This window comes from Paramormyrops kingsleyae, chromosome 11, assembly GCF_048594095.1.
Source record: "Paramormyrops kingsleyae isolate MSU_618 chromosome 11, PKINGS_0.4, whole genome shotgun sequence".
NCBI lineage: Eukaryota > Metazoa > Chordata > Actinopteri > Osteoglossiformes > Mormyridae > Paramormyrops > Paramormyrops kingsleyae.
In genome coordinates, this window is record NC_132807.1 from 12,407,688 (window position 1) to 12,426,627 (window position 18,940).

Consider the following 18,940-nt stretch of genomic DNA (forward strand, 5'->3'; position numbering starts at 1 on the left):
CATCCTGTGTCACATCAAGAAACACTAAAGACCCAGTGCCACTGGCAGCCATGCACGCCCAAGCCATCACACTGCCTCCACCATGTTTTACAGATGATGCAGTGTTCTTTGGATCATAAGCTGTTCCAGCCCTTCTCCATACTTTTCTTCTTTCCATCATTCTGATACAGGTTGATCTTGGTTTCATCTGTCCAAAGAATGCTGTTCCAGAACTGTGCTGGCTTTTTTAGATGTTTTATTGCAAAGTCCAATCTAGCCTTTCTATTCTTAATGCTTATGAGTGGCTTGCATCTTGCTTTCATGCAGTCTTCCCTTTATGGTAGACTTGGATATTGATACGCCTACCTCCTGGAGAGTGTTGTTCACTTGGGTGGCTGTTGCGAAGGGGTTTCTCTTCACCGTGGAAATGATTCTGCGATCATCCACCACTGTTGTCGTCCGTGGACGTCCAGGGCTTTTTGCGTTGCTGAGTTCACCAATGCTTTCTTTCTTTCTTTCTTTCTTTCTCAGGATGTACCAAACTGTGGATTTTGCCACTCCTAATGTTGTGGCAATTTCTCAAATAGTTTCTTTCTGTTTTTGCAGCCTAAGGATGGCCTGTTTCACCTGCATGCTGAATTCCTTTGACCGCATGTTGTATGTTCACACCTCAATCTTCCAAATGCAAACAAGACACCTCAGATCAACTCCAGGCCTTTTATCTGCTTAATTCATAATGAAAGAACGAAGGAATTGCCCACACCTGTCCATGAAATAGCTTTTACTGTAAGTGAAATGTCCAGTTACTTTTGGCCCCTTTAAAAAGAGGGTGGCACATGTTAACCAGCTGAAACTCCTAAACCCTTCATCCAGTTTGAATGTGGAAGAGAGAGTCTGCACTTTATGTCCATGCCCATTGTATAACTTCAATTGGGATATATTTCAGTGAACAGGTAAAATAGTAAAACTTGTGTCAGTGTCCAAATATATATGGACCTAACTGTATATTTTGTCATAAACTTAAATGTACCATCCTAAAAAGCCTTTTTTTATCATAAATGACTTTGCTGCAGTAAAGTCATAAATAACTACATAGCCTAGACCAAACCATTGATAGTGAACTGTTATGCTACAAATAATGATAGTTGTGCATGTGCCCAGTTGTGCGGATGAGGTTGCCGTGGGTGAGGGGATACGTATCTACCACATTTTAATGGTCACCATCCCTGTGAAGTTCAGCCAGATTTTAATTTCTGTACTTATGAGTGTTGTAATCCCCGGCACAATGAGAAACAGAAATGGCACCGTGACAGAGAACTGGTTAGTGAACTTTGCTTTTCTTGGACCGTCAGACTGCAGTAGATGATTGTGCAAAATGGCAGTGTGTTTTTCTGACTTGCTGCCAGTCAAATAAATGGCGATGAGGAATTGAAATTTGCTGAACATTTAGTTTGCAGTGCAGTCGGCCAGGTTTCGCGCAACCCTTTCCTCTCAGCTGCCTGACAGCTCATGGTGATTGTGACCTGAAACCAGGAAGACTTTATATCATCCTGCTGAAATATCTTCCTTCTGTTTTTTTTATACAACAACTCAGTTCAGCTCAGATTTGTACTATTCTAGGTCTTTTTTCCTGTCCTCTTCATCAGTGTCAGAATTTCTTTAATGTTCTGACTCGCGTATGCAAAAGAGACTTTAATTAAGAAGGCAGGAACGATTGCATCCATATATACAGAGAGCATCATTTCAGGGCTTTTAAATTGGGTCAGAGTCTGCCTGCCTCCTGTCCTGCTCTGCATGCTATAAAGGGACCAGGGAGCTTTCGCGATGCCCCGAACCCTCATTGCCGATTCATTGCAACTATCTTCGTACAAAATTTTCTCTAATTGAGTCCCAGGAGTCTTCTCTGCCTTCCCTGTCCCTCTGAGTGCATTCTCTCCCAGCGATCCTACAGGTCTCTCTAGGTCTCATCCTCCTTAATTGTACCACTTCAAAGACCTGATTGCCCCGGGTGGGGGGAAGGGTGGTGGAGGAGGTATATATTGGGCCTCAGGGACAAAGGAGGACCAGGAAGAGAGATGGGAAGGAGTTCCTTACTTTACTTTCACACCACTTCAGTGCCCCTGAAATACGGTCTGGAAGTTTTTATACCACTCTCAATGTAGTCATGTGTCACTGGCAGAGCAGAGAGTTCGAAATTTTGTTTTCTCACTTGACATATGAGAGGACCATTTTCCTTCATTTGGAATGTTTGTTCCATGGATCAGATCCCTGCGGTGCTCAGACAGCCAAACACCGGTTTTTTGAAGGCAAAACATTAAAAACTCCATATGGTACATAAAGCTATTTGAGTAGATGGCTGTAGGCACCACAAATCAGAATCAGAGGCCTTTTTACACTGGCCATGGATCACATGAGGTCATGCATGATACAAGGGTCTGACCTGAACCGCTTCTGCATGCAAGTGATCCTGTGTTAGTCTTGCCGGAGGCCAGAGCTGAAGGCCTGTTTCCGAAAATGCAGTAATAACAAAGCCCAAGAACTGACTCATGTTTTTAATGGATAAGGGCAGATGAGGTATGTAGGCACAGTGAACATTTGGTGCAGAATCCACATATATTGAAGGGCAGTGGTCATGTGACTTCAGAAGTGTAGAAGTAGTTTGTCACATATGACCTTTGTTGTTTGATGTGACTGATGGGTAGAACGGTTACGTAACTCATTTAAGCCTATGTGGCTTGTCTGTGGGCAAAACTATTACACCGTGTGTTGACAGGAATGTTTTTCATAAGAGGATACATAAGGCAGGGGCAGCCAGAGTTACTGGAAACCTGATGCGTCTGATTTTTCTGGCCTGCTGTTGTGAGTCGAAAAAAAAACAGTCTGATTCGCAGCCAGGACGTCAATAATAGCATCACTAAGCAACCTAGAACATACTGAAGGATCCAGCACCAGCGAATACTTGTTTATTGGCAGTAAGTCGTTTGTTGGCTGTCGCGTCTTCCCTCAGAACTCCCCCACAGGGAAGTGCGCGAAGACCGGGGGGGAGATGCTTCCGCCTGGAGAGATGCTTCCACACGTCCCCAGCTGACGCCTCACTCTGCTGACTCCCCCCACACTGAGCCGCGCCAAGGCCAACTGAGGCAGCATGTCTGTGTGCTGGAGGCCCGCAAGCCCAGGGAAAGGATATAGTGGTCAAATGGCCAGATGCTGCCCTGATCGCTGCTCTGGCTGCATCTTCTTTAGCACTGGGCGTCGCCTGCAATCGTATATCTTCAGAAGGGTGTTTGATGGCGACTTCTCTAGTCAGTCTCCATAAATGTTTGTGTCATCATTTGGAATTTGTTAAATAACATTAGATTGGATAGGATAGCCTTCCAAGAATATAAATGAATTTATGTGAAGCATTTTACTGTGTAAAGCTTTACATTAACTGCACATTCATAGAACATTTGTAAGGAGCATGTAATTAGACCTCAAACTTAAACATTGTATATACATTATACCTTAATAGCAAACATTATATGATAATAACGAACATTAATACAATATAGTATTTGTTATTAATCTATATTTAAGCTACTAAGCTATGTTAGGATGTTGAAGCATACTTACATGTTGCTTATGAATTGTCTATGAATGCATAATGAAAGTGTAGTTAATGCAAAGCGTATCATGCGTTTATTGTCGGGAAACTGAATTTTGTTACATCCTGCCTGTCATGTCCGCCTGACCCTCCTCTCTCCCCTATAGATCATGACCCAGATGAGCCACACATGTTGCTTGTTACCTCTCATTAGTCTTTGTATTTAAATACCATTCACTGACGTTGCTCCTCCCGTCTGCCTGTGTCCTTCCTCATACTTGCCTTCTTGATTTGACCCCTCGTGTTCTCCTTTGTTTCCCTGCTCCAGATCACTTAATATAACCACTTTTGTGTAACGGCTGCTTTCAAGTCCTTCGTCCCGCATACGGTGACAAATGAGACCAGCAATGTACTAATAGAAAAATATTAGAACCCTGTATGAAATCGAGTGTTCTTTGTCTTCTGTTGGGGACAGTGTAATGTTTCCCATTTTTAAAAAAATGTTAGCTATGTGAGATGCCCCCAGAGGATGCCGGGTAGCATTTCTCTTTAGTAAAAGAAAAAGCCTTGTGCGATTATGACTGTGAAATAAGGGGACTGGCCAGGAGATCGCAGATTTATCTCCCAGGAGGGAGACTTCTGCTGGATATTAAGAGTGGCTCACCTGGAACAGTCTATGAAATGACATGCTGTCAAAACGAAAAGGGCAGGTGCCCAAGAGCACTTAATGATTTTCTGAGCTGTTTCGGGTGAAGCTGTCAAATTTACAAGAGCGGAGCCCCAGCTGGGCAGTAAACTGGCTCATTCTCTGTCTAAATTCATAGCTTTCCTTTCCAGAGAAATGGTTTACACTGACATGCGAACAAGGAACTATTGCACTTCTGTTATAATGAAACATTTTAGAAAATGGATACTGCCCTGTAGAACAGCTGCAATGATTGTAAGAGTCAGCGGCACCTAAATAACAGGCCCTTTTGTTTGGGATAAGTGACTCATTAATTCAGATGTAAATATGCACCGATTATATAGTATGAACGCGAGGCAACTGTGGAAATGGATTTTAATTATCCACAGTGGAAAAAAAACATAGTACCTAGAGGTAACCATATATATTTCACCTACTTGCAGAGTTGCTGTGGTTTGGCTACAATTACATTTGACAGTTGTGATGTTTCCCTGCCATTTCCAATGCTATCTGTATAGTGAATGAGACAGGGGAAGCATATGAAAGGAATTTCCATCGCTCGTCATGGAAATGGCTGCTGTCTGCGTTGCCGGGCTTACATTAAGGGCGGTGGACCTTAAGCGCGGAGCGTCTCTGCTATGCTGGCGGTGATTCAGCACTCACTGCCATCTGTCTCTCTCCTCCCACAGCTGATGTGAAGGCCTGTGGGGCCCAGGCGAAGAAGAAGGTCTCCCACGTTGCCTCTGAAAGAAGAGAGTTTTACAGGTACACATGGTACGGTGGTTTTCATTATTTAATTATGTGTTTGTTGCTTGGCTTAGAATCCAATTTTCAACTCATACATGACATGTGAGAACAGGGCTGTTGATGTGAAATGCTTCTGTCTTTTATTAGTTTTGAAAGGCGAAGCTAAGTGCTTGTGTTTGATTGTATTATGCAGATCTTATGGATTTTCCCTTTGGTAGTAATGCAGCCACAACCTGTGTGCATCCATTGCCTTGTGCTGTTCCCCAGTGCTCCACTGCAGACACTTTTGTTTTTACGAGCTTTATAGTCTGTAGATTTTAAGAACAGCACCACTAGACCTTCAGAGTCAAGGTCAGCAGTAAACCTCTCCAAATACGTAAATACATGAAACTGTCATAGAGGAATCTGAGATGACCATGGCCTCAGAGCCATAGAGGCAATATGTAACATTTCAAGCCTGTGTCATGGTTTCAGCTGTTGTATCTTTTGGGCGGTGTTCAAAACGTGAGCTCTGCTTGAATGCTGACAGACTGATATGGAGACATTTGGTACAGTGCCAGCAGCTGTAATTCTCCAGAATGTGTGCCAGTCTCCTACTGTATATTTACATTTTAACTTTCTTCTCATACACAGCTGCTGTAGGCATGGAGATTAGTAGAAGTACTGATGATCTATTATACCAGGGATGGGCAATCGTATCCAGAAAGAGCCACTGTGTGTGCAGATTTTCGCTGCAACTCCCTAAGTAGATTATTAATTAAAGGACTGATTGGTTGACGAGTCCTCACACCTGGGTTTGAACAGCTGACCTAAAGGTTATCCTAAAAACCTGCATACACACCGGCCCTTTGCAGATAAGATCGCCCATCCCTGCATTATACAGTGAATTGCGACTGTATAATAGTAATTCATCCCCATGGGGAAATTTCCCTTTTCCCCCAACTTACTCTCAGTAGGTAAGAGCAAGCTGGCTGCAAAGGGCAGCCGCCCAGGGAGCTGAGGGGTTAACAAGCCACAAATGTGCTGAAGCCAGGCTTGAACTGGCAACCTTCTGATGCGAGGCACAGAGGTTTAGCCCACTGAGCCACACACTGGCACTTTAATGCAGTGCCGTCTAAGGACCCAAAGATCACTGCTATGCAGTATTGGTTCGTGGCCTTGTCCCTTGCATACAGAAATTTCTAGTGATTCTCTGAATCTTTTAATAATATCATGTACTGTACATGATGAAATTCCCAAATTCTTTGCAATATCACATTGAGGAACATTATTCTTAAATTCTTGCACTATTTGCCCACACAGTCTTTCATGGAGTGCTGAAGCTCTCCCCATCTTCACTGCACAGAGTCTCTGGCTCTCTGGGGGCTCTTTTTATACCCAGTCATCTTACTGACCTGTTGTCTTGTTTTAGCATTACACAACTTTGCAGGCTTTTGTTGCCCATGTCTCAACTTTTTTGAAACATGTTGCATCCATCAAATTCAAACATAGCATATATTAGTCATAAAACAATAAAATTTAGCAGTTTCAACATTTGATGTCTGTTGTCTTTGTTCTATGTATTTATAATTAAATATGAGTTTATATGATTTGCAAATCATTGCATTCTGTTCTTAGTTACATTTCACACAGCATCCCAGCGTTTTTGGAAACAGGCTTGTATGTTGAGTGTCCCTCCATCAGTCCATCTAGCGAATCTCAACCCAAAGGGTCGCAGCAAGTTCTGACAGGGTCACGAGGCAGAGTGGGAAATGTAAGCATTTTAAAACCAACAAGTTCCTATGCTGATCCACGATCAGATTTCCCAGCACAAATCCTACAATTAACCTATATAAACAGATTTTGTGCCTGCAACTGCGTAGGGCAAAACTAGTGAACATTCAACCAATCCAAAAAACCAAACCACAGATGCTTAATTTAAAATTCACTGGCACATCCAATCAAGTTTGTGTGATAGGCGTTGATTGGCGCAAATTGCAGAGTGCACTGCATGCATGATCATAGCGATAATTTGAACCTATACTTGACATGGGGTTGCATCTGAGCTGGCATGGTAAAAATTGGGTTGCGGTGCAACAGAGGTTGAGGACCACTGCTCTAGCCACCTGTCCAGTTCGGGGCTGCCTAAGTTATAGGGCACAGGGCACAAGGCAGGGAAACTCCCTCGACAGGATGCCAGTTTACTGCAGGTCATACTTAGATCATTAAATAGGATTAAAATGTATGAAGACCTAATTTTAAAAAACTAAAGTGATATATTTTATTTGCTGTCAAATAAGTTAGGACAGTTTCTCAGAGAAATGGCAAAATATTATGAAATACTGACTATTGCAGAGAACAAAGAGACTAGGCTGTCTTGGGAAAGGGGTAAAAATTTTCTTAATCAGTCATGTATGCTGTTAATTATGGTGTCCAGTTTCACTGTGTGGGAACTGCAAACATCAAGCAGAACACAATAGCCATTCGAAAGCCATGGTGTAAAGACTTACCCAATACTGGGTCACGGGGGGGGGGCGGAACTATATTCAGGCAGCATCAGCCATAATCACACACTGCAGGCAATTTAGAAAAGCTTGGATGGACACAGGATGTCAGTCCAAACCCTAATAGCAACAACGACAACCTTAACCCCCACCCAGCCCTAACCTTAACCATAAGTAACTGAACAAGAAGACTTTTGCCATTTTTAGTTTTTTGATTGCAGCCAGAGGTGGCATGGTGGTGCAGTGGTTGGCACTGCACCACCATGCCACCATGCCATCACAACCCCGGGGTCTGGGTTCATGTTTCCACTGGGGTTCTATATGTGTGGACTTTGCATGTTCTCCCCTACACACATTCCCAAAACATACTGAGGCTAATTACTAAATTGCCCCTACTGTAGGTGTGAATGGTGTGAGTGTGCCCTGTGATGGGTTGGTGCCCCATCTGGGGTTGTTCCCTGCCTTGCGCTTGTAGCCTCTGGGATAGGCTCCGACCCCCCCCTGCAACCCCGAATAGGACAAGCAGACGCAGAGGACGGATGGATTATTGCAGTCACAGATTTTAATAAGATTCAGTTTCCCCTTGTGGGGACCGAAAAAAAAAAGATGGCATTGTGAAGACATTTGGTCCCCATAATGTAATATATACATAACAGACACAGACACAGACACAGACACACAGGCTCAGACACAGATATGCACTATGGGCAGTTTATCCAGCCATCCTTCTTCTAGCTGTTCTTCCTAATGAGGATCGTGCGGGGGGTAGGGGGTGCTTCAGTAGACTATTATGGGATTCCTGGACCATCATTCCCTAGTATCCTCGGTCCACCTACAGAAACCACACATGTGCAGCTGCTTTCCTGTCTCCCTTACTTCGTCCCAACATGGGCTTCTATATACATACGTATATGGTGTCCTCTGAGCTTGAGGGTTGGTCATGGGAGGAGTTTTCCGTTCATACCTAGTTTATCATTATTCCTGGATTCATATGAAGGACATTGTGGCACATGAGTCTGAGATGGACAAACCAGAAGAACATTACTTAGCCAGTAGCTAGTATTCTCATGGTCACAAGTCTTACCACAAATACAGCCCAGTGCTTGCCAACAGAATGGAATAGTATTTATATACTGGTTTAGGCTTTATTGTACATCTAATCTATTTCACAGACAGGAAAAGCACTGCTGACAATCAGTCAACATCTAATGAGCAAGTCAAGGTGCATCTTGATCCACTGTGTTGGCTGTCATCAGCATCCCTGTTGGCAGACTGAGGTTCTGACCCCGTTAGATCGTGAGGCACCTTCTTCAAAGCTCCCTCCCATCACCAGTTTGGATATGGAGGAATGGACTTGAGCTGACTTTGTCAAATACCATCCTTCTTCTTCTTCTTCTTCTTCTTCTTGGATCTCTCTGAGAGTTGTTCTTGTACACCCACAATGAACATGACTCAGTGGTCAGGCTATTAGGATCCTGCGGCTGAGCATAAGTGCTGCTTATGTCTCCCTATATGCATATCCACAGCATTCTGCTTAAAGCTGCAGTTTTGCAGCCTGTAGTTCCCCCTGGTTCTTCTCGTACCCTGACAGTGCTGAAGTCTAGCCTGCAGCAAGCACAGTTTTTGCCTTTACGTTCAGGAATTACTGCTGGGAACCGCGAACTTGACACACAGCTGCAGACGAGCTGACAGAGGTGGAGGTGATGGAGGTGCTGTTTTGTGTGAACGATTCTGAAGAAACTATGTCAACTACCTAAAAAAAAAAAATTCTAGCTGGTTAAAGCAAGTTCTTTTATTTCCCATCTTTTTGATAGATATCTGTCTGACAGAAAACTGGTTTTGTTCCAGTCGTTGGTTACAAAGCTGAGAAAAACAAGTACTGTGAATTTGTCTCACTGTACAAGCACTTCAGTTAAATGACTGAGATGCCAGTGTAAGTGTCTACTGTACATCTCCATACAGTTCAGGGCACATGATTAGTTCTTCTGTCTGATGATACATTCAGGCTGCCAGACAGTCTGGGCTGCTGGGGGGGTTTGTGCACGTAAATCGGATCTTTGTTCATATCTGTCTCTGTTGCCTTGTTAGGGGGCCTGATGTCCTGATGCCAGATCCAGTTCCAGTCCTTCTGGTGTTTCAGCTTAAACCCCAATCCTTTACTGAGCCATATTTTATCGGATATACATTATCTATATAGTCTCAGTCTCCTTAAGCATCATCCTCTGTTCAGTCCCATTGAACGACAAACTGCTACATTTAGAAGCAGGAGGAAAACAGGTTTGTATAGTAGCGTGAGAAGCAAGAGTCAGTCCACATGGGTCATTGTTTTGACCACAGACTCAGATAACGCACCGACCGGCTGCTTGGTATTTCATGCAATTCAAAAATACGGCATCAGACTGTGTCTACTTCAGTGACGAATTCAGTAACAGGAAGCTTTGTTCTCGTGACCAGGATTTCATTTGCAGACGGAGTGTTGGTGCTGGAAGAGCCCTTTTGTTTTTGTGTGGTTGCACTGGAAAAGAAAATCCACACATATTCTGTAACTGCCCATCCAGGTCAAGGTTGTCTTGATCCTGGAACCTATGCCAGGAAGCACAGGACAATATGGATGATTAGAGACAGCAGTACATCACAGGACACACACTCATATGGGCAATTAGAGACACCAGCCCATAACAGGACAGACACTGAGACTCATACACTCAGACTCATACACTCAGACTCATACAGATTTGAGACACCACAGGTCTTTGGAATGCAGGAGGAAACCCACTCTAACACTGAGAGAATGTGCTCTCTCTCTCTCTCTCTCACACACACACACACACACACACACACATACTGTATATACACACACATAGCTGGGGGCAGGAGTTAAACTGGCAACTCTTGAGGTGTAAGGCCACGTTTCAAAAGAATTCAAGAAAAATGAGCATGTTACGGTATGTTCTCTGCCTAATCATAAAAGGCACTGCAATTAGGTCTCCTCACTGATATGCGTGAAGCCCATCAAGGCAGCAAGGAGATGAAAGGCTCCCTCGCTGATCTCCTTCAGGCCATTTACACTTCAGTGTGTATATTTTAGGGGTTACGATTGTGCTACTCAAGGTTCCTTGGCACATGCAGATTGTACAGTATATCATCCTGTCTGTTTGTATGGTCAGATCTGTACTGAGGGATACAGAGATCTAGGGCACAAGGGCACGGCGCCATTCCTCAGACCTCCTAACCTAGATCCTGGTCAGGGAAGTTAGCCGAGTGCAGAGCAGGCTGCTCTAATCCTGGCTGTAGAGTAAATGTAGGGGCAAAATCGTGATGGTCATTGTGTTGTATCATGAGATGCCATCGGAGGTGCCAAATTATTTAACCCAAGTAAATCATATCTGCTTTTATGCATAAATTGTTGAAAAAATGAAGTGAAAAGATGCCGTTTTTAAAAACAGGGTAAATGCAGCTATTTAGTATTCAGACTGTTCTTTCAGCTGTTATGAAATTACACGTGCTAAATTTCACAAATATTACATTTATATTTTATTTCAGTTTTGCACAAGATAACGTTGTAAACCTATTGTTTCCATCTAACATCTGCGTTACTGGACAATGAAACTTGGGAATTCCTTCGAAAGTGGCTGGGAAAAAATATGTACAAAAAGACATAAATCTTTACAATTGGGGACACTAAATGGATTGCAGTGCCTTTGAGAACACGCCTGTCTCCCCCCGTTTTGACATGGAACAGTCCATTTTTTTTAAAATAAGGTTTGGATAAACACTGGGCACTCCTTCAGTCAGTCAAATGCCCTGAGCCAGGCTTTCTTTCAGGGCCTTTTTTTGGGATGTACCATTTCCCAAGGAGATGAATGCTTCCTTGATACAACCCATCTGCGCGACATTTTATCGCAGTGGAAAGTTATAGTCCTTTGTGTGTGTGTCCGCGCCTCGCACCGGCCCCAGGGGCAGAAAGTACAGCGAGCAGCAGAAACATTCTCACGGCTTCACCCCACCCCCAACCTCCACCCCCACCCCACAGGGATGGCGCAGCCCACATCAGCCATCTTTTTTGCCAATGACTATGCTGGGAAGCCAAGGAAGTGCACACAAAGAGCACAGAAGATGATAGCATAGGCATAATAGCAATTACTCATTCTGTTTCAGGCTCTATGCATAAAGCCAAGCAGGTGCATTGATGAAGAAGCTGTTTCTTTTCTTCTTTCTGCAGTTTGCAACTCGGCAACCGTGGCAAAAACATACATGTCCTGATCGATGAGGACTGTCTGAAGCCGGTGCTTTACAAGAGCTGTGGGAAAAGCCTGCTGTCGTGGCCCCCATGCGCTCCGCAGCCCTTACACGCACTCTGACAGCCCTCATTTATTTAACACAGCTTCCTACGTCAGGCTTTATTAGATCTGGAAACAGGGCTGTGCAGTCCCCGCTCTATACCAGGGCCAAAATTAGATTCAGGGTTCCCACAACTCTGTCCTGCTGCTGACCGCGTGCCCCGCTCGCTCAACAATCCGAAGCATGTGGTCCCTGCAAGAAAGGCCGAATGCTCCAAAGGAAGGAAACGGGCTCAGCCACGATACTCCCCGAGAGAGAGGCATGGGAAGGAGATCTGCATCTGGGGCAGCAGGCCCAAGCTCAGGTCTGAGGTTCTTTCCAGTCCCCGTACAGTGCAAATTGGTCTCACTGTATGCAGTGTCGCAGTAGCATTCAGGAAATGGGAGCACAAATGGCCGTTTGACACTCATTCAGCAAGAAGCGATGCATGTTGATCTTCAATTAATGTCTCTCGGCCAGCCTCCAGCTCTTTTGGAGAGGTAATTAATTAAAATCCTGGTTGGTTGCTGGGTATCCAGTGAGCCAAGGCACCATTAAAAGCCAGAACAACTCACTGCCTGTGGTCAGGACAGCCGGCGGGGGGGGTCACCAGCATGGGTAGGGCTTTAGCTGTCAAGGTGATGTATAAAACACCCGAGTTGTAATCATGCTGCCTGGTTTGACGCGAGCCTGCTCCACAGCGCAAAGAGATTGACTGGGAAACCGGAGTGAGTGCATTATTATTTTGATACAAAATGACTTCAAGAGAAGCCTGAGAGAAGGATTATGGGATTATCTTTGAATATTGCTTTTGAAATGGAATTGCTTTACACGTTTCTTTGTGACATGTGGCAGCACGGCTGTAGGCAGCGACTGGCTCTCAGATTCCATGGGGCTGCAGGGCTTAGATGCGTGAAGCCAGAGGCAACGTGTAGCTTATGGATAAATTAAGGAGGAGGAGCAGTGACCCAAGGTGCCACTCTGGGCTCAGAGCAGTAAGAAAAATACTCCCCTTTATTACATTTAAATGCCTCCCAATATTCCACGTTTATAAAGAGTATATTGTTGGCCAGATAGACAATTGCCTGCCGCTTACTGTTACTACATATACCGCCATGTCTTTGTAGTGGGAAAGATGAGCAGCTTTAATACAGAAGCGTCCTTGGAAATTCAGTCAATGCAGTGAAGTATAGTGAATGACTGGCCAGGCTGTAATCACCGTGATGATGCTTCCCAGAGGCTTGGGGGGGGGCTTCGACAACAAGCACAATCACGCCAGTGATTTATTAAATTACGACTTTCATATCGGCTCCGGCTTGTGTCACTCTTTAAAGGGACGGCCTCTTTAAAGAAGTTAAATAGATCACCTTTCCTCCCTGGCTTAATAATAATCCATGCTTTATTAATCCCCATGGGGAAATTGTCTTTACTCCTCCCTCAACTTGCTCTTTATGGAGTAAGTTGTCTGTGAAGGGCAGCCATTCATAACAGCACCCAGGGAGCTGGGGGTTAAGGGCCTTGCTTAAGGACCTGCAAACATGCTGAGGCTGGGTTTGAACCAGCAACCTTCCAATTACAGGCACACAGGCTTAGCCCACTGAGCCACACACTGCCCCCAACTTACCCCCCTTACCACCCTGCCTGAACTAGGCGACTGCTGGTCGGTCAGTAGCCGAGTGGAGAGCCACTGCTGCCGCAGCCCTCTGCCTGCCCTCGAGCCACAATGCTCAGCTGCTGCTTCTTCCCACAGGGGCACGGAGAGACGTCTACGAGGAGCACGGCCATGGAGGGCGACTGCTTCAGCTGCGTCAAGTATCTCATGTTCGTCTTCAACTTCTTCCTCTTCGTGAGTACCCCCCCGCCCCAGTCACCTCGCCGTCCCCCAGATCAGCATGCTCAGGGCCTGGCGTCTGACCATAGCACAAGTGTCAGGAGTGTCTAATGCATGATAATGAGGATTAACACGATCTACTTTTTAAATACAACTAAAACATCAAATCCCTTAAAAGAATACAACTAGTCAGCTGGAAAGTGTGTGAATGATCATCAAGGTAAAATGCGTCAACAGCATTATGAGGCTGGAGATTGACATGTAGCACCAGTTTTTATTGCCGTGCAATAAATTGTGTGTAGAGTGTTCCATATTCTCAGGGAATGAAATGAATCAACAGGCTCACGCGACTTTAATCACCCTGCACAGCTGCTCGTGTTGTCATTTCCCCAAGAAGTCCTGAACTGCGGACCAAAATGTGAAACCTCAACAGCCACTACGAAACTGAACAACTTAGAGCAGGGCAGACCTCTCGCATTAAACATAGCTGACAGCTACCTCACAGTTCAAATTCCAGAGTCAGGAATGAAGATTTGAGTAAACTGACTGAAATGGCTGGTTAGCATTATTAAGTCACAATGACAGACTGTAATCCTGATGCAAATTCCAGTGAGGTACAGCTGGTATGAGAGACCTGATGGGCTAACAGCTAATGTAGATAGTACTGTACCAGGGACTGGAAGTGCTAACGGCTAATATAGCAGTACTGGAGACTTCAGGGGCTAACAGCTAATGTAGATAGTACCAGGGACTGGAAGTGCTAACGGCTAATATAGCAGTACCAGAGGCTTCAGGGGCTAACAGCTAATGTAGATAGTACCAGGGACTGGAAGTGCTAAAGGCTAATATAGCAGTACTGGAGACTTCAGGGGCTAACAGCTAATGTAGATAGTACCAGGGACTGGAAGTGCTAACGGCTAATATAGCAGTACCAGAGGCTTCAGGGGCTAACAGCTAATGTAGATAGCACCAGGGACTGGAAGTGCTAACGGCTAATATAGCAGTACCGGAGGCTTCAGGGGCTAACAGCTAACATAACCATGGCCAAAATAAAGGTGTGTTCCAGGTACAGCATGACTGAAGTTGCCCTCCCCGCCCTGTGTTCTTGCTCCACAGCTGGGTGGCTGTTTCCTGCTGGGAGTGGGAAGCTGGGTGCTGGTGGACCCCAGGGGCATGAGGGAGATCATGGCTGCCAACCCGCTGCTCTTCTCCGGCGTCTATGCGCTGTTGGCCATGGGCGGCCTGCTCTTCCTGCTGGGCTTCCTGGGCTGCTGCGGCGCCCTCCGTGAGAATAAGTGCCTGCTGCTCTCTGTGAGTCAAACCATTTCTGTGAGGGTGGGTGGAGGGGCAGGGGGGACCGTGTATCTATTAATCCCTGCGCATGTGCAGTCAGGCCTCTGATTGTCCACCTTCTCTCCACAGTTCTTCGTGCTCATCCTCTTCATATTCCTGGCAGAGCTGGCTGCCGCCATATTGGCCTTCATTTTCCGGGAACATGTGAGTGCTCCATCTGCTGTCACTCTGTGGTCTGTTTCCTGTCAGCATGTGACTTACCCAGCCTGCCTTGCTGCAGCTGACACGAGAACACTTTACGAAGCAGCTGAAGAGGCACTACCAGGGCTACAACACCTCAGACGTCTTCACATCCACCTGGAACGCCATCATGACCACAGTAATGGCTTCTTTTCATGGTAGAGGTAGCTGTAACCACAGGCCAGTAAGGGAAGGCACTGGGTCTTTGGTGACATTCTTAGAAGATGCTCCACTCTCCTTCTCTCTTACCCTCCCGCCCTACAGTTTGACTGCTGTGGGGTAAACAGCCCTGACGATTTTGAGGACAGCCTCTTCAGACACATCAACCCCGGTGACATGGTGCCTGAGGCTTGTTGCCAGAGGAACAGTAAACCTGGCGATGTGGCCTACATCAGTAAGGAGGAGTGTCTCATGGGCAGCATGCTCTTTCGCAATAACAAGGTATGCTGGAATCTGCAGAAATGGGGCTTATACCATCCTGAGCCACTTGAGGGCACCCTTTCCTTATCCATTACTGTAGAGGTACCTTAACCTTTGGCCGGAAAAAAGAATAGTCAATTTCGCTCGTTTTTACAAATATGTGGGAGTGAGGTTCACAGACTTCTTGCTCTCTACCGTTGTGTTTCCTAATCCAGTCCTTAGGGACCCACAGATAGTCCATGTTTTTGCTCCTTCCCAGTTCCTGGTGGCCTTCTCCCGTGTTTAGCAGTCCCCTCTGGCCCCCGCCAGTGTGTAGCAGTCCCCTCTGGCCCCCGCCAGTGTGTAGCAGTCCCCTCTGGCCCCCGCCAGTGTGTAGCAGTCCCCTCTGGCCCCCGCCAGTGTGTAGCAGTCCCCTCTGGCCCCCGCCAGTGTGTAGCAGTCTCATCTGGCCCCCGCCAGTGTGTAGCAGTCCCCTCTGGCCCCCGCCAGTGTGTAGCAGTCCCCTCTGGCCCCCGCCAGTGTGTAGCAGTCCCCTCTGGCCCCCGCCAGTGTGTAGCAGTCCCCTCTGGCCCCCGCCAGTGTGTAGCAGTCCCCTCTGGCCCTCGCCAGTGTGTAGCAGTCCCCTCTGGCCCCCGCCAGTGTGTAGCAGTCCCCTCTGGCCCTCGCCAGTGTGTAGCAGTCCCCTCTGGCCCCCGCCAGTGTGTAGCAGTCCCCTCTGGCCCCCGCCAGTGTGTAGCAGTCCCCTCTGGCCCCCGCCAGTGTGTAGCAGTCCCCTCTGGCCCCCGCCAGTGTGTAGCAGTCTCATCTGGCCCTCGCCAGTGTGTAGCAGTCCCCTCTGGCCCCCGCCAGTGTGTAGCAGTCCCCTCTGGCCCCCGCCAGTGTGTAGCAGTCCCCTCTGGCCCCCACCAGTGTGTAGCAGTCCCCTCTGGCCCCCACCAGTGTGTAGCAGTCCTCTCCCCTGAAGGCTCTGTAATTGAATTTATAGCCCTGAATTACCTTTACTGTATGAGAGCCTTGTGATGAAGTGTCTTTCCGTCCAGATTATACCCTCCCCTGTACTTTACGCATCTAAAAGCAGAGTCCCCATCATACTGATGTATATTTAGTAAGCTATCGTTGCCTGCATGTTTCTACTTTCATTTTTTCATTGTTTCTTACACTTCATTTAATAACTTGTATAAACATACATGAAACTAGGATGCAGAATAAATCGCCCTTTGAGAACAATGCAGCCGAACTGAGCGATTTAGCTAATTTAACAGTTACTGGACATCATAATAAGTGAAGGCAGCCTCTAGTTAGGACGGACTGGCCAGCACTATGGAAACACTGTGCTGTTATTGCTGTCTTGTGGATGTACTGGGGCATTTATAAGCATCACACTCCATCCAGTCACACACAGGCTTCTGTATTGACTGTAATAACACTCAGCTATAAGAACAGACATATTATCACCATCAACAGAGCGAAAACACAACCCCCTCATTACTTTGGTAAGATTGATGCCAACATGCATCATTCAGCAGATGTGATGAGCTCCTTGTACTTTTGGTCACGGACACATGTCCTTCCCTTTTATCAGGGCTGTTACTCAGCAGGAGTAGACTACTTTGAGATGTACATCTACCTGGCTGGTGCACTGGCCATCGTGGTGTTGACTATTGAAGTAAGTCTACCGGCTTGGTATCATTTATTATTATGATAAAAGTGCTTTGCCAGCTTCCCAAAATATGCAGCCCAAATATTCTGGTGAAGCATGAGATGGGTTTTCCGGAATTACCTGACTGAGTTTCTAGCAGCAGCAGTACAGTGACACGCTGTGGCGAATGTTGGAACTGCAGTTAACTTTAAACGATGTTTCAGATATGAAATGTTTAATGCACTGAATCACTAAGCTCAAAAGAAGTTTACAGTCAATGTTTATGCATAATTAGACAGTGTTGTTTTTGTTCATATTGCTATCACATCTTGGGATCCTTGTCAAATAATTTCCCCCTGTTTTCTCTCTCCAGCTCTTCGCCATGGTGTTTGCGATGTGTCTGTTCAGAGGAATCCCATAGACCTGGCAGCCTGTACTGGAGGATGTTCCTAAAGGGAAATGGCTTGTGAAATTAAGAGACGTCATATTCTTCCTCTTTTTATACTGCCAAATTGGTGACGCTGTAATGACTCGTACTTCATGGCGGGACATTTGGGGTACTGAGTTCACTGTAAGAACAATAAATATGGAAATTCTGGAAAATGTAAAGTGAGAGAGAACTTGAAGCTGGCTGCTGCTGCGTTTCTGAGCTGGAGGGGGCAGAGCCGCTGCACTGACATCCAGAAGGAGAGTATTCATGCTGAGGGGCGCTGCCTGTGCCGCTGTGCTCTCTGTAAGTGTCCCTGTAAACCCTGTAACCTGTTTGGGCCCCTGCACTCACTCACATTAGACCTTTTGCTAGTTTCATACTGTTCTAAGCTTTTCCTCTGTGTACATACCAGTGTGTCCGTACGTGTGTGTGTGTGTGTTTGAGACAGAGAGTGTTCCAAAATTTTTTGGTGTATTTTTAAAAAATATTGTGACATGTTCGTCATAGAAATTACATGTGATTGTTATTGACCTTTATCAGTTTTCAGTTGTATTAGAATTGTTTTTAAAATTAAAATATTTTACAAAGATGCTTTTTCCTATGATGGTGTCACAATGACTGTTTAAAAGCTACCTGCACACTTTTTTTTTCATTTCTGGTTTGTGTCTGTATCCTGTACTCTGTGTCCTTTATTAAAGACTGCAAACTGCACTGTTATGCTTCATATAATTCAGTGCGTATGTTCTTAGGGGATGAATTAAAATCACAGCAGGGGAAAATGTGATGGTATATATACATATAATACATGTTATATACATATCTACATGTTATATGTGCTGTACATATAACAGCACATGGAAATCTCAGGAGAATTTGCTAGCAACCCATTTTATGACATCTGATGGTATAATTACATTGACAGACTGGCACTCTCTTACGATATTAACAGTTGGTAGCATAGTTATCCCTCAAATCAACTTTACTTATCAGACGTGTTTATTCAAAGCATGGTACTATTGCAAGAGCAGAGTCAGCCAGTCCCTGGAGGAATTAGGAGAAAGGCTCTTGCTCAGGGATCTAATAGTGACATCACTGCTGACCCAAGGGTTTGAATCAGGGCCCTTCTGACCACAGGCCTGACCTCCTAACCCACAGAGCCACAGAACTGCAGCCTTACAGCACTCTCACCACTGCTGTGTGTGTGGAGTTTGCATGCTCTCTCTCTGTTTATTTTCTCTGGGTAATACAGTTACTTCCCTTCAAGACATACAGACTGCCTGACTGGCGTCT

The 18,940-nt window shown here is 45.6% G+C and overlaps 1 protein-coding gene across 2 annotated transcripts in view; it reads left to right on the forward strand.

Moving 5' to 3' along the window:
• The window catches only part of LOC111840108 (tetraspanin-18B-like), a 31,648-nt gene extending 13,287 nt beyond the window's left edge, over positions 1-18,361 (forward strand). For both annotated transcript variants that reach the window (XM_023804601.2, XM_023804594.2), the window contains exons 2-9: positions 4,937-5,021; positions 13,548-13,643; positions 14,745-14,939; positions 15,051-15,125; positions 15,202-15,300; positions 15,426-15,602; positions 17,164-17,247; positions 17,594-18,361. In XM_023804601.2, the coding sequence (XP_023660369.1) occupies positions 5,019-5,021; positions 13,548-13,643; positions 14,745-14,939; positions 15,051-15,125; positions 15,202-15,300; positions 15,426-15,602; positions 17,164-17,247; positions 17,594-17,641 (777 nt within the window). In that variant the 5' untranslated portion in view covers positions 4,937-5,018 and the 3' untranslated portion in view covers positions 17,642-18,361. The remainder of the gene's footprint in view (positions 1-4,936; positions 5,022-13,547; positions 13,644-14,744; positions 14,940-15,050; positions 15,126-15,201; positions 15,301-15,425; positions 15,603-17,163; positions 17,248-17,593) is intronic.
• Positions 18,362-18,940: the final 579 nt, after the last annotated feature.